The sequence below is a fragment of the Trichogramma pretiosum genome, unplaced genomic scaffold, assembly GCF_000599845.2.
Source record: "Trichogramma pretiosum strain Unisexual culture from Peru unplaced genomic scaffold, Tpre_2.0 scaffold14, whole genome shotgun sequence".
Classification (NCBI taxonomy): Eukaryota; Metazoa; Arthropoda; class Insecta; order Hymenoptera; family Trichogrammatidae; genus Trichogramma; species Trichogramma pretiosum.
The window spans coordinates 1,878,133-1,905,087 of record NW_019641706.1 but is presented as its reverse complement, the minus strand read 5'-3'; the positions used below and the strand labels follow the sequence as shown (position 1 = coordinate 1,905,087).

General features: G+C 40.9%; 1 protein-coding gene across 1 annotated transcript in view; it reads right to left on the bottom strand.

Moving 5' to 3' along the window:
* The window catches only part of LOC106657122 (transmembrane and TPR repeat-containing protein 1-like), a 99,570-nt gene that overhangs the window by 16,032 nt on the left and 56,583 nt on the right, over nt 1–26,955 (bottom strand). Inside the window, exons 6-9 of the mRNA XM_014378439.2 lie at nt 20,368–20,471; nt 9,142–9,331; nt 4,262–4,383; nt 3,895–4,173 (exon numbers count right to left, since the gene is read on the bottom strand). Coding sequence (XP_014233925.1) covers nt 3,895–4,173; nt 4,262–4,383; nt 9,142–9,331; nt 20,368–20,471 — 695 coding nt within the window. The remainder of the gene's footprint in view (nt 1–3,894; nt 4,174–4,261; nt 4,384–9,141; nt 9,332–20,367; nt 20,472–26,955) is intronic.

Below are 26,955 nucleotides of genomic sequence, written 5' to 3'. Positions count from 1 at the left end.
ATATACGAGTAGACGCGCGTGACCGCGTATATACGCGTATATACGAGTAGACGCGCGTGACCGCGTATATACGAGTATATACGGGTATGTGAAAATATTTTCGATTATCTCGAATAATCTCGAATACGAAAATATTCTCGCATATACCAAAATATGAAAATGTTTTCGATTTTTTCGTATATAATCGAATATGAAAATATTCTCAATTCTTTTGTCATGAACTCGTATGTGAAATTATTCTTGCATTGAAAAGTATCATCGAATATTCGCGGAAGTAAAACAATTCTCGAGTATCCCCAAGTATGAAAATAATTTAAAATATTCGCAGAAGTAAAGTTATTTTAGAATTTTAAAATGTTTTCAAAAATTCACAGATATGAAAAAAATTATCGAATTTCTACATATACACCAATATAAAAATTTTCTCGCTTTTCGCTCATATACTTGTGGATAAACATATTTTTGTTTCCAAAAATTTTTTCGAATAACCGTGGCTATGAAAAAATTTCTGATAATAAGCATATATCTAAATATTTCCTATTATGGAAATATTCTTGAATTCAAAGTACTTTCTTGTGGTTGTGTCATACACGTACACTGAAATATTAAAATATTTTCGATTTTTGCGGCCATACTGGAATATAAAAATATTCATGTTTACAAACATATTTCCGATTATTCACAGAATTATCACAATTCTCGAGTATTCTCGAGCATGTTAACACTTTAAAATGTTCACGGACATACAAATAATAGCGTATATAAAAAATGTATCTGAATATTCGCTAATATGATGATATTCTTGAATTCAATGTACTTTCGAGTGATTGTGTTATCACACATATACTCGAATATAAAAATATCCTCGCTTTTCGCTCATATACTCAAGTATAAACATATTTTTGTTTTCAAACATTGTTTCGAATAAACGCGGATATGAAAAAATTTCTGATAATGAACATACATCAAAATATTTTCTAATATGGAAATATTTTTGAATTCAAAGGGCTTTTAAGTGGTTGTTTTATACATCGTGTTATATTCAAATATCAAAATATTTTCGATTTTTGCGTATACACGCGATTATAAAAATATTGACGTTTATTATAAACATATTTTCTATTATTCACGGTATTAACAAAATTCTCGAGTATTCCCGATCATGATAACATTTTGAAATTTTCACGTATTTAAAAATATATCTGAATATTTGCTAATATGATAATATTCTCGAATTCAAAATTCTTTAGTGTAGTTGTGTTATAAAACGTGAGTACATGCCCACTGTGAAAGCACTAAAACTTTCAGCGAGCGAAATGACTGATTATCCGGGTACTTTTTTATAATTTTATCCGACGAGTCGCCAAGTTGATATTTGTTATACAGAGCTGTATAAACTGACCGTAGAGTTTATATAGAGTCGAGAAACGAATGTCCCGCTTTTATGTTATAAAATATATCCTCTGGCGTATAAGTTCATACATTTTATCCTAGGCCAGCGAGTAAAGTCCGCCGCGCGTGACACTTTCTCGAGGCAGCAGCAGCAGCAGCAAAAGTATGTGTGTGCGTGCGTATGTATGTATAATATGCGATTCTAAAGCGACTCGGCGGCAGCCGTGCAGCCGAGAGAGATCCACTTTGTCGCAGTCAAATGCCATCTCGAATTCCTGAGCGCTAAATGCGTCTGACCTCCTGCCTCAGCTCTCAGTGCGCTCCATTATATGCGCTAGGCCAGGGAAAGCTCGGAGAGCTTTCGCGCGTTTATCCATGTGCTACTGCCGCTGCTAAGGTCACTATATACTATATAATGCTAGCTATACTACTCGAACTTTGTCTTTCTCTCTCTCTTTCTCTCTTTCCCTCCAACTCGCGTTGTTGCGCTACTTCATAACTATTCTCTTTGTTCAATATGTATGCCGTGCGCACGAGCGAAACTCGACCAAGTATTTTGAGATTACGACTTTCTCCAAGGGCTGCAGCTCTGCGAGGGCTTGTTTATAATGTGACCACGTTTTCGAGTGTTATTGTTTTCGAAATGTTTATCGAGTATGCAACGAGCACGCGTATCGATAGCTCCTTGAATTTGTGGTGCGCATTGTTACTGCGGAAAAATTTCAAAGGAAACGTTTACGAAAAGTTGAGTTATTTCTGGCAAACTCTTGTTGTTTGCACTATTATTAAAGGTATTTAATTTTTGAGGCATTTAGTCAACTGAAGCAACTGAATTTTAACGAGTTCGGGTTTGATTTTCAAGTATTTGTGCATATCCTTCAATAGTGTCTACTTATCTTTGTCATTGAAAATTTTTCAAGTTGCTTGATCATTGGCTGGTTTTTTGACAATTTTTCTTTTACCGTTATGTTAAAAATATTAAACGCAATTAAATTTAAATTATCTAAAAATAACAAATAGATTATTTCAAAAAATGTAGATCAGATATTTTAATACGACAACACTACTTTAAGGGGACCTCCCTTCTCCAATTTGAAGAAAAAAATGTTTTTTCAAAGATTTTTTTTTAATATAATAAAATGACGTATCCTAATAAAATTTTTTATGCATACTTTATTGACCTTATACTACATCAAAAAATTTTTTTACAATTTTTTTCCACCCAGTGTCGTCTGCTAAAATTATTTCAAAAAAACACGAAAAAATCGCGGCGGGAATGATTAAGAAAAAACTAATACCCTGAAATTTCAACACAATAATCTGTCCATGTTACTGCTCAGGATGAACTAGAATGAACTAGCATATAAAAAGCAAACTAAAAGTGTTTCATTTTGTATCCTCCACCACCACCATCATTGTCATGATCTCCACTGCTACGACTGCTGCTGCCGCTGCGAACATGTGTTTGCAGAAAAAATCGCTCGCGTCTTATGAACAGCGCGGAGAAAATTTTTCGCAGTCCCTTGAGATATTATTAACATTATGATTGTTATTATATATCAACTGCTGCTGCTGCGTGAGCTGAAGGAGCGAGCCGAGACGCGTCACGTGCCTGCGGCCGAATTGCGCGCACGAAACGGCCAACCGCTAGCGCGTTATATACCTCTCTCTCTCTCTCTCTCTCTCTCTCTTTCCATGTACATACCGCCGCACACTTTACTCGCCGCACTTTTTTCAGCAGCTTCGGTCTTTTTTTTCCACGATCCTCTTTTTTATTTTCTTTTATTTCGCTGTCTTTCTGTATATCCCTTCATCCTTCGGTGCTCATAGCTTTTTTCATTTATTTTTTTTCAAATATTTCTCTACGCACGCTGGAGTCACCCCACAACGTACAGCTTCGACCATAGGACAGCGGCGGCCAATTTTTTTTTCACGGCTCCCATCTCTCCTGCACGTGAACAAAATATTTGCACCACACCACCAGCGCTGCTTCAAAAAGTCAAAAGTTCATTGAAAAAATACACGGGGCTGATTGAGGGCAAGTACAAACTTGGCAACATCAATCGATGCACGCTCCTCTCACGGGTGGTACCGCAGTGAAAATTCAGAAAATATGCAGTTACCGCGCTGATCGTACAGCAACGTATACACGAGCAAAGTCGGTCAAGAATATATATTTCGATTTTTTCGGGGACGAGTTATATCGTTTGAGCGATTTCCACGAAGATTACGCAACGTACATATAAAAGTCAATAAAACGTGAGCTACTCTCTCTCGCCACACCATACACGAGAAACGATGATGAGGTAGCGCGCAATATGAGGAACGAGCTTCGGTTATAAGCGTGCGTAGGGTGAAACGCTTTGCGTATTTGTGCTTTTCACTGGAAAATTGAAATCGCTTTGTAAGCATTACGATTGCTCTGGAATGTGCGCCTGTCAGCTTCAACCACGACCGATTGACAATCATTATTTTTAATTTTTTCTCATTTTCATTACTCACCAAAGGGCCAGCTGATAGTGCAGAATCGCTCGATTCGCTTGAGACGTGTCGCGCAAAAAGTTGGCGAAGTTGTAGTGCATCTTGGCGTTGTCAGGCAGCGATCGGAGGCCCGCACGCAGCAGCGTCTCCCTCGACGACCAGTCGCGATTGCGCAGCATCGTGCGACAGCAGCCGGCCACGAGCAGCAGACCCATGCCGGCGACGACGAGGCCTCGGCGACGCGGCACCGTCTGCCACGTGTGCTGAGCCCCGTAAGCGATCAGCAGGATCCAGCCGATACTATTTTATGGAGAAAGAGATGAAATGGTGAGTTTGATTGATTGAGCACTGAAATTTTCTGAATTTAACGAATGTATTTGCCACCAACCTGGGTATGTAGAGTACTCGTTCCGCTACGACGAAACCCACGGTTATGAGTAAATTCGAGGCGGGCAAGAACGGCAGTACGAGGAACATCCAACCGAGGATCAGTGGTTGATGTCTTTGTTGCTGTAAATCCGATAAATTCATCAATAAGTTAAACACCTGATACTGCTGACAATTCAAATGTATGTTCAGACTATTGAAAGGCTCAAAATGGATTTTAAGTGGTTTATTTTGATATTTAATGGCCAAATTAGTTAAATTATGGACGGTATAAAATTAGTGAAAATTTTCATTTGAACTACTTTCACTAGATATTTTTAATTTTCTACATTCCAAATATAAAACGCCAATTAAAATGAAATTTTTAATCTGACTTTTATTAATATTGTATGGTTAATGTAGTTACTTGTACGGAAAATGATTTAAAAAAAAATTAGTAATCAAATGGTTCTTTAATACAAATATTTTCATTTTGACACTAGCAGATTTACAGATTAGGGTACTCGCCATCTACAGTGGCAAAAGCTTAAAGCAGTACAGGCAATCCTCCGTATTCGCCGGGGTTCGGTTCCAAAAAAGTACCGCGAATACGGAAACCGCGAATACGGAAACATTGCTCTTATGGGAAAAGGGGGTTCGGTTCCTTGCTCAGCCAAAATTTTAATAATAAATCTTTGTACAAATTCTTATAGCACTGCAATGATTTTTCAATATCTTGTTTAAACTGAAGGCTCCGAGTCATGATAGGATCATAAGTTAATGCTTTTTCAATGAGACGTTCTGCGTCTGCTAAAATATCCCCGATCACTTTGGAAGTAAGTACGGATTCTGGATCTTCATCTTCAACCATTTCCTCATCTGCTGAATTTTGCACTATACTCTCGATTTCATTTCGCCAGATGCCAATGCATCCAGGATTTTGATTTTTTCGGCCAAATTGAATACTTTTTTATTACGTTTCTTCTCAGGCACATTTCGCGATTGTGGAGCCATTTTTTGAAAGAATTAAAAAAAATTTTCCGAAAATAATACGCACGCGAAAATAATTAACCTTCAAAACCGCGAATACGGAAAATAAAATCCGCGAATACTGAAGTTAGGTAACAAATGAGCGAACCGCGAATACGAAAAATCGCGAATAAGGAAACCGCGAATACGGAGGTTTGCCTGTATTATCGTGTCCGTAGGTTGAAAAGTGATTTGAATTTTTTGAAATAGATAAATTGTCATTTTTAGATCATTTAAAATGCGCTTCATACTCCTGTCATAATTGTATAAAAAAAATCACCGAAAGGCAGCTAATTTATGAAATTGCATTTATGGAATTGCTATTTACCAGGATAGTTTTATTTCAATAATGAATCAATTTCGAAAAAATTCGAAAACAGAAATATATCGAACATATTTTTTTTCACTTTAAATTATCTTTGGGCATTGTTTGGCTTAGTGTAACTCGATGGAGCTGTCGAGTATATTCGATCTTTTTCAAAGGGTATTGAGAAAGTTTTATTTCTGATTTCTCGTCATTTGAAATAATTCTCGTATCGGAAAATAATGCAATTATCGATTAACGGATAATGGAAATGGATATTCTATTCTAAAAAAAGTTATGGACTTTTGAAAATAAGATCATCACTGAATATGTAGCGATCCGTAGAATTGGTACTTATAAAATGTGGATGATGTGTTTCTTCACTTGCAAGAATGATCTCGCTTTAAAGCGACATCAATGTAGCAAGTATTAGCAAACGTATTATTTTCAATTTTGTATCCCGCTCGTGAAATATCGCTATGGGTAGATTTTTTCCGACACTTTTTAAAAATATTTTTTGGATATTCTATGCCATTTATTAAAATGAATTGGCAATTCAATATCATTTATTTAAATGCAATGACAAAATTTTAAAATTATATAATTAGAAATTGGATATACATATAATATGTAGCTGACGCCCAGGGCGTTGAAATAGGTCCACGAGCACACGAACACACGTATCCGCATACTTACGTAACTATGAAAAAAGAAAACTTGAAGCACGCGTCGATACGTACCGCACAGAGAGAGAGCAAACTTTTGATATTCCTTCGATCCCGTTAATTCATTAATGAAAATTCCTGCGCGTCAGAAACGCCCATGTGGCGCAAAACTGGCCCCGTGTGCGTGCATGCGATACTGCCCGTCGAACACGGTTATGTACGTGAAAAAATTCATCCCCGTAGTTGTGCAGGCGAAGGCACGCGTTAGAATTGCTCTATACGTATACGCGCGGGGGTGGAGGGTTTTGAAACCGACCCTCACACCCGTTCCCTCGCTCATTCCCTCGGGTTTATGTAAACGCGCGCCCGCTCGCATGACCGGAGAATGTCGAAATGTATCATGGTTGGCGCGTTGTAATTAGAAATTTCAGCGGAGCAGAAGAGCTCGAGATATGCAGTGCGTGCGTGTGTGAGATTGGATGCGCGGATAATTGCCATTCACATTCGGGCGCGCGCGCTCGTTGATATATCATAGACGTATAACTACGTGCGAGTGTTTGTGTGTGTGTGTGTGTGTGTGTGTGTGTGTGTGTGTTTGTGGGTGCGCTTTTAACGAAATCGTGCCAAATAGTTTTTTGCGTTTCGATTCGGATATAAACGTGCCGCTCGTGGCCACATATATGTGTAGTAGGGAATCGGTGACACTCCAAATTGCAGCCGGATGTCAATTGTTAAGCCCACCGAGTGTGTACCAGCACACAAAAATTTTTTCATCTACGATTACGAACAAACAGCTCGAACCCCACGCGAGTGGCACATTGATCAGAGGGAAAACTTTAATAGTTGCGAATCTTTTCTCATTGTATGCATGAACCTCTAACTCTTTGAATTTCCCTGAATTTCTCGCGTAGTGCTTTTACACAGCCGGTAGGTATATATATATATGTTACCGGCAAAACCCGCTGTTAGGCAAAAGTGACTTTTGCCTAGGCAAAAACAAAAATGCCTAAAATTTTAGGCAAAACCCGCAATGCCTAAACAATTTTAGGCATTACTGTAAGCTAATAATTTTAAGTAAAAAATTAATGTAAAGTGAAAAAATACGCATTTATTCAAGTACAAAAGTACAAGCTCCCTTTAGTTAAGTTTTGTCAAATCAGTTCAATAATTTGTTATTATTTGTTACAGCAACTTAAACTATTGTGGCATTTGGAACTGCATAAAACGTTATTTTTTCGGCACATGCATATCTTTTTCTTGCAAGCGGTTTTGCAAGTACATTTGAAGAAGCCTTGTCCTCCACCCGTAGATTGCTTATTCGCAATCGTACGCAAGGATAAAATTTCTTGTAGTGGTACTTCAGATGTAGCCAAAAAATTTTTTCGGCACACATCGAATTCAGATCTACGAATAAAAAAAAAGTTAATGAAATGAAGCAATTACGGACGGACGTAGTACGTTTTACCTGCAAAACTGTTGCATGTCTTAAATAATTTCTTCTATCTCTGCCATTGAAAGAACTTTATAATGCTCTTTTTTTCGAGCCTCGGCGAGGAACTGCTCTTTCCAATCATTGGTTTCAGTTTCCATTTTTTCTTTCAACTAGTGAGAGTATGAGCTTGTATCCGTACTGGGTTAGAACCAAAACAAAACTAACAAATACGTCCGGCTTAGATGCTGACTAGTCGTATACTAACGTGTTTACAGTAATACCTAAAATTATTTAGGCATTGCGGGTTTTGCCTAAAATTGCTTAGGCATTGCGGGTTTTGCCTAAAATTTTAGGCATTTTTGTTTTTGCCTAGGCAAAAGTCACTTTTGCCTAAAAGCGGGTTTTGCCAGTAACATATATATTACGCTACATATATCTCTTAGCTTCGTGTACAACCACGCTGACGTTTTGCAGCTTGCACATTTATACGTATTATGCAGTGCTACTACTGCTACCACTATTACTAATGCTGGATTCCTCTTTCCTTTCTGCTTCACTCTTTAAGACAAACAGATTTCTACAAAGATATATACAGACTAACTTTCTCGCAAAAGTGTACGAGCTTTGAAAAAAAATCAAAAAATTCGAAAATTCTTCAAAAATAACGAATATTTTTTCTCCCCTTTAAATTATGTTCGAACCATTGATTGAGTTTTCGAGTGTATTCGATCATTTTTAAAGGATATTGCAAAATATTACTTCTGATTTATCGTCATTTGAAATAATTATCTCAATTAGAAATTATAGCAATTATCGATTAACGGAAAATGGAAATGGATATTTTATTCTATTTGGAACGAACCAAGGTAAAAATATGAAAAAAATCGAACAAAGTGCGTGTATCAGAAACACGAAGACGTTTGCGAGTCGCGCGCGCGCGCGCGGCAGTTATGAATTCTAATATACCACCGCGCTGAATCGAGCGAGCAAACATCCACTACGGTCGAGTGTATACTGTATAGTCGAAGTGAAGTGTGTGGTTTAGAGAGAACAGTGGCGGGCGGCGGTGCAGCGGTGGTGGTCTATTGGATGGTCGTTGCGTTGTATGTATATGCGCGCAGCAGCAGCAGCAGCAAAGAGAAAGAGATGGTAGTTACAAGAGCGGTGCAGTGCAATCGATGGTCTCGAGGAAACTTCAAGCGAAACCATCGCATCGCCTCCACCCCCCGCCAAAAGCTCTCTTGAACTTTAAGCCCTCGATGCTGCTGCTGCTGCTGCTGCTGCTGCTGCTGCTCTATGTTATATACCTGTGTGTACATCCCAAGTATTGCTTTATATTTTGGAAATAGCGCGCGCGAGCGTATGTATAGCTTCCCTCGTTTACAAGCCCCTCTAGTTATCTATACAGATACGATGCCATACGATGTAATGCATTATCATCGTTATCATTGTTATCGTTATTATTCGCTTACCTCAAAATCGGCAAACGCCCTGTAGGTGAGAACGAGACAGCCACCGAAGAAAAGGCACGTCGCCAGATTTCTGCTGTCGGCCAGTGAGGTGACCAAAGGAACGGAACCCATCTGCCAGTCGTGCGACAGAGTCGTCGGACAGAGCACCAGCCAGCAGTTCAGGGCGGTCAGATAGCTGAACGTCAGCAGCCTGTAACAAAAGGGCAGGGATTGTAAAAAAGTCAATTACGTTACTTTTATAGACAAAAGTTACCATAGTATAGTTATGTATGTATAGGTAGATAGATACTCGCGAGTATTGCTGCATATTGCACAATCGAGGATGAGTCGAGTAAAAAAGTAATAAAACTTATTGAAAAGTGTGTATAGGAAAAAGAGAGAGAGAGAGGCATGGCAGAAATATTACGACTTACATCCTCTATAAAGGTAAACAAACAATCGGAAAGATCAAAGAAAAAAGTCATGAGAGAGCTAGATGAAAGCAGAGCGGAAAATGATAAAAACAATACGCAAGTCGCGAAAACTCGCAGCGCCAGCAGTAGCAGCCAGTAGTGCTTTCATCTTATATCGCTTTCAACTTTTCCGCTAGCTATATTCCGCTCGCGCTCTCTCTCACTCGCGAGTAGCGCGCGCGAGTCTTGTCTCATTCTTGTTCCTTTCAGTGCCACTCTCGGATAACAATTTTTCTTGCCTCCGCTTATAATACATTTCGTCGACATGATTAATAGGACTTTCTCTTTTTCGCCAGAAGAAAAAGGGAGGGGGAGATCGTGCTCCGTTACAGCTTGTGTGCGGCGCTGCCTTTTTTTTCGACTCACGCGCGCGCGCGAGCTTGCGCAGCTTTTTTACTCGGTAGTCAGCCGTGCAGCCACCGCCGACGCCGCTACAAAACTTTTCGACAAAACATCCAAATAATAGCTGCTCTGACACATGAAGACTTTAATGTTTCAAAGTACCCTCTGTGATATATGTATAGCCGTTATGTTTACTTCACCGACGTTATATAATGATTAGTTACAGCTCGTTCATTTTTTATCCCTCCCGCGCTTTCCATTCAACGATTTGTCCATGTATTATCCAGGAAGATGACGAATGAACGAGATATGAATTATAGCTTTTAAATTAGCTCTTCTTCGAATACAAGTCTGAGGCTGGTAAGACGCTACTGCGCTGCTTCGAGCTAGCAAAATCAATTTCGCTTACAAGAGCCCTACCTCCGCTTGCGCGCTATCTCTCCCGGGCCATTGACAAAACTACTCTGCGCGCACTCAGTATAAAGATTCGCGCGCCCGCGCACAGAAACTTTCATTGGCTCGGAAAAACTTTATTCATAAGCGCAAAATTTTCACCCACTTTTGCGCGCAAATCGAATTGATTCGCTTACAAGTACGAGCTCCTCTCCTCTCGCGTATTACAAAAGTATACATCTACACAGCTCCCACTCTCTCTCTCTCTCTCTCTCTCTATCTCCCTCATTCGAATTTAGGTAATCGAGTTTTTTTACGCCCGTAGTATACTACGCGCGAGCTTGCGAGAAAAGCTCGGGTTAAAATTTAAACTTTATATACGAAATATAAGTTGTTGAACGAGTTATAGAAGTATTAAATCGCGTATATAACAAGAGCTGCGCTGCGCTGTACAGCTCACACAGCTGTTTCGTATTACAAGCTATATATAATAATACACACATATATGTATATATAAATACGATTTTACGCGCGAGCGTATGCGCGCACGCGATGTTATTGCATAATACGTGTACGTATACGCGGGAGAAGGGGGATTGCGAAATTTTCGCAAGCTCTGCAACATAAGAGAGAATATAGACAAAGCCAATTTCTCGAGTGCGATTTATATTTATAAATCTGTACGACAAAGCTCGGCTATGCGTGTATGCTTGCAAGTAAGTGTTTTACTTTGCGCTGCGCTTCTTAATCAATGCATATTTGGATGAATACCATATATTCATCAGCGCGTAGACTACAGTTTGACGCAGCTGCTTTCCAAGCAGAGAGACAGAGAGTATAAGCGCATCCCCTTTCCGTGACACAAGAGAGAGGAAACTTCTTTATACGCTACTTGAGCTTCATTAAGTGTGATTTAACGACTTTTCAATGTCTCTCTCGCGCACGAGCTATCGCTAGCGCGTTTCTCGCGCAAAGGATCTCGCTGCTGCTGCTGCACGAGCGCGAGCTTAAATACGAGCGCTGAGGAGGAAGACCAGCATTGCCCACTATCAACAGTCTATATAAATGAACTCGAAATCATAAAATGTATAAACGCAGAAGAGAGAGAACCTTTCTGCACCCGAAAGTTTGTCGAGTTGAGACTCGAGGCTTTGAAATAATAGTTCGACGAGCTTGCGAAGGGAAGAAGAGTTCCTCAAAAGAGTATATAATACACGATTTTACAAGGAATTATTTTATTTAAGAGCAATGAGAACGGGTAATCGGCCAAATCGATCGACGAGTAGGAGATGGAGAGAGAAGAATAAAGAAGAAAAAAATTAATATCAATATATCTCGTCAACGATTCGCGAGCTTTTTACCAGCATCTATATATGGAGACTTATACATTGTATCGGTCTTCTCTCGCTTACACATCGAGCGAGAAGAGAGAATAAGGGAACTTTGATCCTCGCGAAAAGGAAGAGCGTAGCAGTACTTCGCGGAGCAATTTCTCACGATCAATCGAGCTCGGATATCGCTTTAGAAATCTCGCGGGTTACTACTCTTCGTGGCGCGCCCCTTCCTTTTTTCTCTTACTGCGACTCCACAGCGCGGCGCGCGCAGTAATAACTTCTTACTTTCGACCGCCTTTTTTTCTGCATCATCCTTCTTACTTTGCCATACTTATTTATTTCCATTTCACTCACTCACTCGCTCGGTCTGTCTCTATCAGTCGTAACTACGCATAGTTAGCCAAGTGAAAGAGAGAAGCAGTTCGAAAGAATATTCCGACCCAAGTAAAATCCTTCTCCAGTAGTAGTGGTGGTGGTGCGCGGCTTTGAAAGCTCCTAAGTACATCTAGCATCGAGGAGATAAAAAATGATGGTAGTGAGCTTGCGAGCGACCGAAGGAGAAAGTTCAGCTCGACGTGCAGCCGCGCAGAATTTGTATATTTTCTCTACTCGCTGCACGCGGATGATTAATCAAAAAATTGTAAAATAATAATTTTTTGCTTCGTGTATGTGATATATCACGCGCGCCGAGTTTATACCGATGATTACGTACACACGAATATATCGAATCGACTCGTTGGAATCCGTCCAAAAATTCCCGAAAATTCAACATCTTTCCCCCTCGCGGATATTTTTCGCCTTTTTATTTATAAATGAAAACGTTGGGAAATAATCGTTCACTCCGCTGCTGCTCATCGAGCGTGCGAGGTATGAGAAAAAAAAGTAAAGCAGAAAAAAAACGGAGAGAAAATGCCGCGCGCGCGTTGCTCAACCTTAACACGAGCTATTACACATGCTCGGCTCGCAAGCTCACTTGTGCAAGCTCGTGAGGCTCGTATTGCGTGTAATAGTGAAAGCTTTACCCCCTTCCAAGCTTCGCCTCAGTTCATGTGTAGTAGTAGGTAGAGTGGAGGGAGATATAGTTTCCGCATAGTCGGAAAAGACAGCTCTCGCTCTTGGCGCGGCGGCAGCGTATAAACATATGCTTCGCTCTCGGGATAAAACGTCGTGTAAGGTGGTATATACTATAATAGCTTCTCTCTCTCTCTCTCTCTCTCTCTCTCTCTCTCTCTCTCTCTCTCTCTCTCTATGGGCTCAAAGTGTTCGTAATGATCGTTATATATATCGCCGGCGCGCGCTATAATACCTACTATGGCGTGCGGGGCTTTGGGTATAAGAAATCGCTCGCTCGCTCGCTCGCGCATTAAAGCTTCCAGCCACGCGTGCGCGCGTGCCACGAGCTAAAATCCCCTGCAACTAACTCTCTCGCATACAGGTAGAGGTATACACACACTTTTGCACAAGTGAATGCATGTAATTTGTGGCATGCGATGTGTATATGCCTATAACGCGACACGCGCGCGCGCGCAAGGGTATATAGTACGGTATAGGCTGCTGCATCATGTGCACATGCGAGGAATAATAACCACCCTCCCCGGTGTGTGTATGTATCAACGGCGAAAGCGGATAATTTACAAGAAAGAGCCGCCACCGTGTGCGCGGGGGTGGGCGAAGCGAATCTTGATTGACTAGTACTGAACGATATATCGAAGCCAAAGTTCTTACGTAACCGGATCATCCGAGTGTGTGCAATTGCGGATTTCGCGAGCTTTACGTATTATCATGGGGAAAGATAATAATTTCATTCTTTATCCCTCTATTTCTCTTTCTCTCTTACCCGTGTACGCGTTTACCCGAACGTGATAAAGTCTCGCGAATATTAGGCGAGTTGTTTACAATTAAGCAGCAGTACGCCGCGGTTAGGTACGTATACAAGCGCATATGAACGCAATCCCCCATGGACTTTTCTGCAATTAGAACGACGAGGAGGCAAAAGGGGCAAATTTTAAAGCACCGAGCGCACATGCTACATACATTTGTATGTTATTTGTCGCGTATATATACAAGTGTGTATGTGTATGTGTGTGTGCATGTATATGAGTATCCAATTAGCGGTGCGACCCTTCAACCTCTCTCTCGCTCTCTGTTGTATATATACACACTGAGAATGGGGGATGAAAGAAAAATGCAAGTACACTGTGTACACCTGTGTGTGCTGCTGCGCCGCGCCGTGCCGCCACCATGCCATGGAGAGTCGTAAGTATACGGTGTACACACATATAGAGCGCGCGAGAAAAAGGAAAAGAAGAAAGAAACGGGGGAAAAATACACGAAAGGGCACGGATTTTTTCTTGCTTTTGCTTTTTTTATTCGTTGACGTTTGTTGTTCGGGCGTTGAGTGGAAATGAACTATACTATATAGAGATGTATGCAAAGCGCGCGTGCAGTGTGTCTCCGGTGAACCCCAAAGACGACGATGACTGCATCTCGGCTCGCGCGCGCGCGCCGAGTCAAACAGAAGTAGAGAATACCTTGGAGCGTCTTAACCCAGTCTTTCGCCCTTTGGCTGGGTGCAGTTCCTCATGTGTATATATTTACCGTACGTACGAAAAAAAACGCGAAAACACAAACGTACTCACAGGGTACTATACTATTACTACTATCTCTTTTCTTTTGCTTGTCTCGCCGCCGCTGGGGCACGTGCATATCACATCAAATAGTGCAGCATCGCACTACTCTCGCTGGTACACTTGAACTTTTTTCTTCTTACTCGGTCTTGCGTCATAATTATCCTCGAATATGCTTCTTCTTTCGTCACCACCTTTGTCGGTCTGTGTATAAAGAGCGCGCATACCTCAAGATTTCGTATACGATATGCCAGAAGAATTTTCGTCTGCGGAATTTCGACAATGCGTCGCGTCATTTTAATTTTGATAAAAGCTCGATGTCCACACACACGCACACACACACATACTCTGAGCCAGAAAGAATTAAACTGCGTCTCCCTGCAGCGTGTTCGATGCGATCGTATAACCATGTATATTAGCACGGAGTTTCGACGCGAAATATGCGAAAACGTATAAGCGAAATAATTTATGTATCGAGCGCAAACTCGGCGGCACCAAGCGAAAACAGAGAAATGCGATCCAAATTACTCATCGATACTGTCCCAGAAACAGCAGCAGCAGCAGCAGCAGAAACGCAAGTGGCGCTGCAGCAACGATACCCTCCCGGACTTTCGCAACTCTAGTTGTGTACGTGCTCGGCATTTATTTTTAAAGTTTTGGGGCAAATTCCATATACTGTGACAAATGTATACAGTCCCAATTATCGACGGGTGCGAGAGAGTGGAGTATTTGACACTGCCACTCGGCTAGCGACGTGTTTTATTCAATTTCCTATACCCCCGCGCCCAATACTGATGACGATCCTTATCGTGGTATTAGCCGTCGATGTAGTTGTAAATATATATACACGGGTCACGGGTCGAGCTATATTTAAAAAGATATAAAAAAATCAAAGACATTCGAAAGCAGCTTACATCGGGAAAGTCTTGTAAAAGGTGTATGGTCATTATCGATGCGCCATTAGGGTGTCCGTTATTTCCCGACTTTTTTGTATTGCTTCTCCCCCCACCTAGATGTCTTCTATTTGATAAGACAATGAGAAAGCCGGGTTATAGAGTTCGAAAAAATGATTTTAAGGTGGCCCCCAAGCGGCTTGAAGCTTACATGTATTTTAAATGGGAAAAACTTAAAAATTTGATTCTCAGCGATAAAAATGATGAAAAAATTTGAAAAAATTCAGCAACCCATGTATTTTATGTATTTTTTGACGAGGAATCGATTGGTGACCTTGAATTTGACCTTGAACATAACCTCAAAGCTACAGCGAACAAAATATTGAGAAAAATCGTTTTTTTTGCGGTAACCCCCACTTTTTATTGCAGATTCGAAAAGAGCGGAAAATTTCAAGTCAAATTATGTCTTTTGATTTTTTTTCAAGGGCATTATAAAGATGCTACAGATACAAATAAAACCCTAATTTTAGCGTGCAATTTTCGAGTTTTTACTAGTTAGGGCTTTATCTATATCTGCAACGCCTTTTGAATACCCTTGAAAAAAAATCGAAAGACATAATCAGACATGAAATTTTCCGCTCTTTTCGAATCTGCAATAAAAAATGGGGGTCACTGTGAAAAAAACGATTTTTGGTTCTCTGTAGCTTTGAGGTTATGTTCAAGGTCAAATTCAAGGTCACCAATCGATTCCTCGTCAAAAAATACATAAAATACATGGGTTTGCGAATTTTTTCAAATTTTTTCATCATTTTTATCGCTGAGAATCAAATTTTTAAGTTTTTCCCATTTAAAATACATGTAAGCTTCAAGCCGCTTGGGGGCCACCTTAAAATCATTTTTTCGAACTCTGTAACCCGGCTTTCTCATTGTCGTATCAAATAGAAGACATCTAGGTGGGGGGAGAAGCAATACAAAAAAGTCGGGAAATAACGGACACCCTAATGCGCCATGCTTATTTTACCTCATCTTCTCTCTTGCAGCAACACAGCCGCAGTAAAGAGAAAAGAATCATGACAGATTAAGCTTTTCTCGCCTTCGAGGAAGTAAATTTGCAGATAGGAGAATTTTTATTTACCGCATCCAACTTCAGTTTTTATTTTTCATATTTTACCTCAAGAACGAAAAAACTTATCTTATCGCTCGTGCGTATATCGCTGACTCACCGATATAGAAATTCGGGTAGGTAAAAAAGAGAGAATCGCAGCGCTGCGCTGCAAGCTCGCAGGATATAGAGATAAAGGTATACAAAGAAGCAAAAAAAAAAGGATGGCAAACAGGTTATTATTTAATGTAGTTAAGAAAAAGTCTTGCCACGGTGGCGGCGGAGAAATGAAAATCGTAGCCTCGAGGCGTTGAGAAATATAATATAGCCGCAATAATAGGGAACCACACGGTTGCCTGCCTGTCTGCTGCTGCGGGGTGGAGAAAGTGCGTATATGCAATGGCAGCATCGCAAGAGCTGAATAGCTACGAGCATTTTACTCGTCGGCTGCTGCGGCATATAGCAGTGGGGATATAACAGGGCATATTGCCTAGCTGCCTTTAGATTTTCTCAAAAAAGAGTATTATAACCGAGGAGGAGGGGAGGGGGTGGAGAAAAGCGAAGGATGAGCCGAGGATTGTGTCCCCCGCAAACTCAAAGACTTTCTGTTAAAGTGCATTAAGTGCTTATGAATGTTGTACCGTCTGTGCGGCAGACCGACGACGACGCAGCATCAGCCTGCCATAGCCTCAAGCGTTATTGCCTTATTTGAAATATATAATATATAGTTATATATTATATATAAGCTAGAGACGACAGAACTTTACAATTACATTCTCATTATACTTCTTCCTTGAAGCTGCAGCGGAGATCTTCATTCTCATTCTCTCTCTCTCTCTCTCTCTCTCTCTCTCTCTCTCTCTCTCTCTCTCTCTCTCTCTCTCTCTCTCTCTCATTCGATCCCATAGGGCGTTTGAAAAGATATAAATAAAATATACGTGTGCATGGCAAATATCATGCGGCAATTTAAAAACTACTCCTCCTCCTTCGCACGAAACGGCCAATTTTTATCCCCTCGCGATTTATGGAACTTTAAACTCTGGATATAGCTACCCATGCCGAACGTTATATGCCCAAAATTTTATGACAATGGATATCAAACACTTACACGCACAAGAGAGGAAGAGAGGCAAAACAATAAAATTGGCAAACGGTTTTATTGCAATAATTTGTGGGTGAATATCGAGGCCATGTAGCAACGAAAAAAAAGAGGAAGAGCCTTTTATTTTTTACGACGATTATATATAAATGGTTCTGTGCACCTTCCTATGCCTTTGCGCAAGCACATAGCAGCATCGGCGGCGTACATATAAGCTAGGGTTAGTGCTTGCAGGTTGTATTAAAAAAAAAAATATAATAAAATGAAATAAAAAAGAAGAAAAAGGTAAAAAAAACGTTTGGCGCTGGTGGTGGTAGTGGTGGTACACAGTGCACATGCACGTATATCGGGAAATTCGTGTGCTTCAGCTCTACCTTGAAATGTAAAGCCCACGAGCAATAAAAACGCTAGCTCGGCTCGGCGCGTCGTGTGCTGTGCCCTGCCGCTGCTGCCGATGTATCGGTTTTTACGGCGCAGTACGCGCGCGCGCGGAGCCGCAGTCGAGCGCACGGTCTCGCGGTTTACTCCGCCGTGGCGCGCGTCCTTGTACTTGCGGCTCTTTCATCGTTTGTACTATATATACAACGCGCGGCGCCGATAAGCCTCGGCTGGGAAATCGAAACCGCTTTTTTTTCTTTGCTCCGCGTGGCTTTCTTTATTTTCTTCTTTTTTCCTTTCATTGCTATTGCCACCGTTAAACAGCCGAAAAGCTGTAAAAACCTATTTCAGACCCTTTTCTTTAACTCGCGGTCTATGTGTGTGGGTGTTTATGTGTGTGCGGCAGTGGCCAAGCGAAAACGAGTGAAAAACCGACGCGCTAAGAGCGCTCAACGTCTTTTTTAACTCCTCGCCAATGTGACTCTCTGCAGCAGTGTGCCTATAATATATATAAGCGCGCCACGCGTTCACGTGTATACCTCTTCCTCCATTCTCGCTCTTCCTTTATTCAGCAATCGAGTTACTCGTCGGGTTTTTCCTCACTTTTATTTGATGCTTCGACGCTCGGGCAAGTTTTCAACTTTTTATGGTCTCTCTCTCTCTATCTTAAAAAAGCTTCTGAAAGTTCACGAGCAAAACCGCCGAGTCTTTAATTATCGTCCCAGATTGCTGGTTAATGTCGAGAGATTAAGCCTCTTTGCATTCAATTAATCAATGAGTATATAACCCCGGTAGAAATATGCTCAACATTAATAATGGCCTGATGACCAAAATAATACCGTTCAAGTAGTATTTTATTACGAGAGCTGTAAATGATAGCGGGAAAGTTACTACTTTTAGGTTGCAGATTTTTAAGAATGTTTTAAAGTACATAAGTATTAATTAGTATGTTTTTGGAGGTAATTATGTTACAATAATTATGCACAATGTAAATGATCTTAAAATGATCATTCGACTGTTTCAAAAAATTTGGACCAGTTTTAGATTACTTTTTATTCGGTAATACTACTTTCAGTCTCCACCAAGAGTATACCGATATCTGTAAATCTGCAAGTGACAAAGTCAAAATAATTGTATAAGTCGAAGTGTGGTATATTTCAGTAATATAAATTCATTAATACTAAATTCAACACTGACTGTTGTATACATTTTTGCGCACAACTCACGAGCACATAACAAAAAAATTCCAAAAAAAGAGAAGAAATGAATAAAAACAACAGACGAAACGAGAATAAGAGAGTGATTGAATGAAGACGTATTAGAATTTGTCCGGCTGTGTACGAAAAAAAGATATACATACAGGAAGACGTATGCCCGACAGCTAGCGTATAAGAGAATAAAAGCTACGGCCACCACAAATGTGCATAAACAGCAAATCTTATCTACGTCTTCATTCGAGCTAACGGCTGCTCTCTTTTTGTTGTGTCCTTTTTATTTTACTTCCAACCGTACACAAGGAAAACTTCATACGAATAGACGAGCGTGCACTTTTTTACGGTTACACAACAAAATTGTTCCCTCTCTTTCTAGCACAAATATACTCATCTGAATTTTCGCCTTACCCCGCTCATGTATACACGAATATACAGTCAAGTATGAAACGCCATATTTTATATGTAAGCGTGTGCGCGCGAGCCTTAAAACGATCTTGAAGCTCTCGTATACATACACGGAACTTATTCGTCTTACGCTCCCCACAAATGCATTTTATTGTTGCAAGCTCGAACGTAAAAGCTCGCGAAAGTCAGCTTTTTGGCTCAAGAATTATGCCAAGCTGGTACACACGAGTTTGCGGCTGCGGCTTTTAATCAGCAATGTGCGAGCGCATATTTTCGAATGAGAACACCGCCGTGCTCGTACCCACAAGTGCGCGATGTATCACATATTGATTGTTTCTAGCGCGAGAAAATTTTTTTTATTTACTCGCTCTTCGGTTGATGTTTGTTCTTTTAGCAGCGGAGAGAGAGAGAGAGAGAGAGGAAGAGCGACAGCTACTTTTGCAGCCAATCAGTCTGCGCAGCAGGATAAACTGACTTTTTTCGCTCTCACTCTTTTACTCGCGCGCGCGCAACAAAACCATGTGTCTAGAATAATTTGATTTGTATCGAGTGAAAGAAAAGAAGATAAGCCGGAAAAAGCGAGTTCGCTCGGTAAGAAGATTGTGTGTATGTGCGCACACGGCAGTACAGCGTACACGTCGATACGAAATNAAAGAAAGAGAGAAAAAAAGAGGAAAGAATTTCAATTTAACGTTTCGCTCGAATGAATAAAATTACCCTACTTTCTCGTTGGGCACAGATAGCATGAGCAAAGTATAAAAAAAATGTAATGCATGAAGAAAAAAAAAAAAAAAAGAAAGAAAGAAAGAGGGTCATGGATGGGAGCCGCGTCGAGCTCGGATGGGCAGATTACGGAAAAGGTTGTTTGCTTAAAGTGTTGTGCACATATTATAACTGCCACATACACACACACATACGCATGCATGAATGTATGCCAGAGCTAGCTCACCGAGCTATATACCATCTAGATGGTGCATGTTTACTCACCTCACGTGAAAGCAAGGATGAAAGGCGGCGGGATTATCCTGCGGCGAGAACTTAGGCAGTGTGCCATGAAGCAGAGCGAGCCTCAGCACAAGCAGAACTCCGAGCTGTAACAACAATCGCATATGTGTATGAATATTACACGTATATATTTTTTATTTTACGTATGAATGCATTTTTTTCTTTTTCTTTTTTTTTTATTCTTATTCGAGTATTAGATTTCGCGCTGATTCGCGACTGTCAGTGAGTGGATAATAGCCGAGTCGTCGATCTTTCGACGATCTCTTTCAAATTTTTCGTGCGGCAGCTTTATACATACATACATAAGAGGGGTGGGTAGTACCTCGCATAGAGGTGATGTTGCAAATCACATATGCACACCGACGACGACGACGACGACGAACAGCGACGACTCCGAAGCCATACGATATCGCCCGCGCGTACACTCGTGACGTACAATATCGAATTCATATCGGCGGCCGAGGGATTTCGCTCGAGTTGGCTCACAGTGCGGTGGCGAAGAAAGAAAGAAAGCGAGAGAGATGGAGAGATAGATAGATAGAAAAAAAGCTCGACCCCCGTGTATGTGAGGTATCTATAGGCTTGCGAGTCGCGTGCAGAGATCGGTCAAGCGAACGTATATAAAAAAAAAAGAAGAAGAGAAGCGAAAGAGACGTACCCGCGCACGAGCAAGTCTGTATAATATACTCGTCCAATATATTTTTTATCATGTAGAATTCAACCTCTGAATAGGGGATAAGCTTGCACGAGAGCGCATACATACATACACACGTCAGCTGGCTGAGGCTGAGCTAGCTCTCGGTTGCCCGATTGAATTCTAACTTTACTACTATCCGCATGCAGCCGCACGGCTAAATCCTGAACAAAAACAGCTCCGGTCGCCCGCGCGCATCGGGGATGTCTTTATATTGAAAGGATATCGTATCACACCCATAGATTTAGGATGTGTAGGTGTGTGTGTGTGTGTGTGTGTGTGTGTGTGTGTGGGGCACCGGGGATTTCTCGTTTAACATAATACGCGACGCGCACGGCCGCTCGTCGTACGTGTGCATAAATATAAAGCTTGCGTGTCGAATTTATTTACATGCATGCGGAGTTCACGCGCGCGTAAAAATCTTTCGAGATTATCGGATGAGAGGAGATCGTAGAGGAGAGAGACAGAGAGAGACAGAGAGAGAGAGAAGAGGCGAGGAATATAAAATACGTTATACATGAGAGCCGGCCGGGTCACGCGCGCGTCTACGAGCTGGACGAAGCACAGATGAAAGAGAAAAAAAAGCTCGTCACACGCGTGTATTGAAAAGAAGAGCAGGACTAAATTCAATTTCGATAAATATCCGCACGGTCGCAGTTCTCTCTCTCTCTCTCTCTTTCGGCATTTATATCTAGACATATCTTCGTAATCTAAACGATGTTCACTTATTCTTCATTCTTTCAATATACACAAATTTTACTTTTGCCGGCTCACCGTTAGGGCTTTTTTGAGCTCGCACGAAAATCCGTATTTATGATCTCGTAGTCGTAGTGATAGTAGTAGTCCGAACGTGCGCTCGTTACACGTGCCCCGGCTAAAGTTAAAATCTTGCAGATCGATGCCAAAAGCCGGAGTTTATATAATACTACTACATAGCCATAGATAGAGAATAGGGTACTACAACGAGGCCTGGAAATTCATCTCGGAAATACGTGTTGTTGCGAATCGAGCTTAGCAGCAGCAGCAGCTATAGTGGCAGCATCGAAGGAAATAAATCAAAATATCGGCCGTAAAAAAGGGTACATTCGAGAAGTATAAAGCTCGTACGTAAGGTGGAGAGGGCGAGCTATTATACATGTATTGCGGCACGCTTGTATATATGGGCTATATCACGTCAACTGACCCCCCCCCCTCCCCTCTTGTATCTGAGTTTGAATTTGATTTTTCATATTTTATTCTGCTTCCCAAGGGTGAATATGAAAAAGTTATTGAAACATGATTTTTTATGTAAAATTTGATGAGGGGTTCAAATTTGATGTCTAAAATCATATTCATAAACTCCAAGTACCTTAATTTATAAATTTTAGCCTCAGTGACATAAATAAACATGTACGTATCCAGCGATATGGCCAATACTGTATCACATATCATATGAAGTTCAATAATGAAGTATGTTTGTCTGCCGATGACCAAAGTTTATCAAAAGTTGTATTTTGGTGTATCGATGAACATATTACAATATTGGCCATATCGCTGGATACGAACATGTTTATTTTTGTCACTGAGGTTGAAAGTAAGAAATTAAGGTACTTGGAGTTTATGAATATGATTTTTGACATCAAATTTGAATTCCTCATCAAATGTTACATAAAAAATCATGTTTCAATAACTTTTCCATATTCATCCTTGGGAAGCAGAATAAAATATGAAAAATCAAATCAAACTGAGGGGGGACAGTTGACGTGATATAGCCCATATATATACGACAAGCTTGCGAGCTTACAGAAGTGGAAAACGTCTGCTATACACATACACTCACATAACAAGAGTCATGCCGTTTATGCGGACGTACGTACACATAATATATGTATACCTATATACGTAAGGGTACGTTTACCGGCAACGGCGCTCTATATAGTATATATACAGCTGCTTCTGCAGTATACGCTGGGGCAGCAGCAGCAGCAGCACTGCAGCGACGCGGCGGCGACGGCGGCGGCAGCATGGCACTCAGGGAGCTTGAGATTCGCATCACGCGCGCCAACCCACCCCCGCCCGTTTGCCTCGTGCAAGCTCACAGCAGCAGTAGCAGCAGCAGCAGCAGCAGCAGCATGGATACAGCTAGAGCTGCTGCAAGCCTATATACGCATTTAGTAAGCATAAGCGACGTTGGATTACAAACAAGCGTAGGGCCTATGCCCTCCGTTGTAGTATACACGTATACACATGGCTTGTGTACTATATAACGCTCTGCGCATCCGTATAGATGAGAATTACGCGTGTAGATGTATGGCTGCTGCTGTTAGCCGAAAGCTTTATATCCGTAATGGCTCAAATTCGGCTAACTCTCTCTCTCTCTCTCTCTCTCTTGCTGCTTCTGTATATATTGTGAGCTGGAGAGAACTCCGAGGCTATTTAAACTGTCCCTGATAGTGATTTAATGCGCGACACTGCACCACACGCGTACATTCACTCACGCACGCACAGACACACAAAGAGAAACGTCCTCTCCTATTATTGTACACACATACACACACACACACACACACACACACGCACACACATTCACACGACGTGTGCTTTTGTGTGCTTATGTACGTGGTTAAGCTTGCGGCACACTGGAAGAGTAGAGTCAAAACTCATCAAAATCTCTAATGCCCATCGGATTACGTAATGATGTCTATCTCGATTGCAGCGCCGATGCGCGCCTCTTTCTATGTATTTATATGTATGCATGTGTGTGCGTGCGTGTGTAGTCAAATACAATAGAGCGATTGTGGGCTGCTAACTCTCGCTCGCGTGCACGTGTACGTAATGGACTGTACTGTCTGCGATCGCCCACAATATCTCTCTCTCGCGCCCCAAGCTACACGAGAGTAGCGCCTAATATTAATGAAATTCATTGATAGGTGATTTTGGCGTAGGTATGGACAATCTGCCGAAAGATTTACATCTCGTGCTGAACACGTTCATGAAAATCTTACGAACTCACCCATCGGATGTAAAATCTTTCTCGTCAACAAAGACCAATAGACGGAGTGATGCGATTCGTGACGTGCAGCCACACGTGCTGTGGCGGGCGCAGAGTCAGGACTGCCAGGACGACGCAGAGCAGCAGAGGGACAGATGGTGCCTACACCGATTCAACGCCATGCCAATTACAATGGCAGGATGTTGACAGTGACTCGTTTGGTCGTCAATGTTCAATGGTAGATGAGTAATATGTACACATCCCTTTTCCTTCGAGCAAGATGTCTTATATGCTAATCGGGAAGTCGTTTCACCGCTAACCAGTTTACAATACTCTATCTGTTGATGGAATAAAAAAGCTCATAATTCAATATAACGCCTGGACTAAAGTGAATTTTGGTACATTACATTTTACGACAAAGTCATAAATCGTTTTCAAAATGGATAAGCATGGCTGGGTAAAAAGCATCCGCTAGAATTAGAACTTGAACGAAATTTCACTAAAAACCGCATGTAATTTTTTTGAAATATTGAATTGCCTGAGTTGAGTTGTAAGCGTCGTAGACGATATTTATACGTATATATTCCAATTGGACTGTATATAAACGGCGAAACGTTAATAATTTTTTTAATAAAACTACAAAAACTTCAACTATCGAGGCCCAGCGTTAATATACAAAAGTTTTCTTTCTTACAGTAAGAAAACTATACAGACTAATTGTTTAATTACAATGCCCGTTTGTAAATATAATTTCAACATTACAAACGCTCGCGTTCGCTAATAATTCAACCGACATGTTGTATCAACAAGCCTCTCTTTTCGAGCAGATAATACAATAATATCGCGGTAATTAGCCCCTTGTTCCGCGGATATACGTGTACGCGTGTGTGAATTAGTGCGCACTGTACGCCGAGGCATGTACATATACGTTGCGAAGCCGAATCTTGCCGCGAGTATTATTCAGGGATCGCGCGCGAGTTCGCGTGTAGCCTTTTAGCTGTGAGATCTGCACGAGGCCCTTTGTTCCACCTCAATGAGCATAAGCTCTCGTGCAGGCGTATTATAATAAATGAAATTTAATGCACGATTATCTGCTGCAGCCGAGTTATCAGAGAGCCAAATTGTCTGTATTTAAGGGGGAAAGCTACTTTAAACCTACATTTATAAAAAATTTATCAAAAATGAAGAAAAAAATTTTTTTTGGACTACTCGGAGAGAAATAACAGGGTTATATTCCACCGCAGGTATCCACGTTATACTTCCAATGACAGCAGCGAGGAACTATTGGCCTCGAGTCTGTGACATGTAGCGCCCATGGTATCAGGCAAATGAACTGTGAGCGGTCAATGCTAGTGAGAGTTAATGTATAAAAATACATTAGAAACCACGAGTAGTTGCATTTTTTATAAGTAAAAAAGGATTGAAAACTGAAGTGAAAAAAGTAAAAAGTAAAAAAGGTGTTGTATGCGTGATTGCAAAAGTAAGAATGGCGTAACACAAGTGCCTTTTTATTATTTCCCTACAGATAATAAACTATTTGCCTAAAGAGTAACTCGCAGAAATGCTTGTTTTATCAATGTAATGTGGTATTATCAATGATTGTTTATTTATCAGTTGTTTATGGTGGGTGCCTTCGTGACTTTGTATGTAAATACATTCAATCGTACACATTTCTAGATCTCCCCCAGTTCATGATACCGCCACCGTGCGCTTGGCGCTGCAGTCGAGACTCGAGGCCATATCTCGGCGCGTCGTAACGTGTACTTCGAGTAGCGCCATCCTTTTATTCCCGGCACAGCAAGTAACGAACGTTTCCATAAGTCGTGCCGGAATTTCCCGGAGTGCGTTATGGAATCGACTGGCCCTCGTATGATCAAAAAATTTGGCTGCTGCGGCAAGTTGCACTGCTCGACATCCGTGACTGTAGCGACTTTGCAGCGACGTGTATTTCTGTCTCTCAAATTTTTTTTCTTCATCCCATGCTCGAAAGTACGTACTTTCATCTTCGAATTCGGGGACGAAAGTAATACTTTTGCTCCCCGTCAATATCGCGCGAAAGTTATTATCTCCATGACTACGGCAACCTACATTTCAATTATCGTTTGGTTTCGACTATGCAATAGATGAATTATATTCACTTTGTTTATGACGTACATATGCCAAATTGAATAAATATTAAAAGACTAACAATTCTATGAAGTATCAAAATTGAATAGCCATAATTTGACGTACACATTTCATTATATTCAATTCCAATTCGAAATTTAAATCGTTAAAGATGGTAGTTGCAATAAAAAATGAGATCTAAGACAACAAAGACAGTCAAAATATGTTAATTTTTATAATATATTTTGAAAAATTCTTTCAACTTTAAACAATATTCTAGGTCACTCAAGTTTCTACTTGTCTACCTCAGATTGAGTGAATTACTTCATTGATATAGTACTAATTCATGCTTATACTTTACGGGATCGTTTGAGTTTTATTAACGCCATAGTTATCTATGATTTACAATTGTTTATTAATAATATTAGTTATGTACTAATAAACATTATTATTGATGATATTTGTTGCAAAGCCCGCCGTCGACCAGCAGCCCTCGCTGCGCTCGGGCCGCAAATGTCGGCGGGCTTTGCCATGTAAGCGTAAATTCATAGATACAATTTTTTTTAATAAAATATTTCTTAACTATGTTAAGCAAACGTACTTTCGAGCGGGGATAAAGAAAAATCGTATACGCGACTCGGGACAAAAGTCAAACGCCTGTCTCTGCGAGCTTGCACCCTCGGCTTCGCCTCGGGTGCATAACCTCGCAGGGACGGAAGTTCGACTTTCGTCCCTTGTCACGTAATATACTATTTCGAGATTTTAGGTACTTTTCCCCCCTTGAGTAATGAAAAAAATT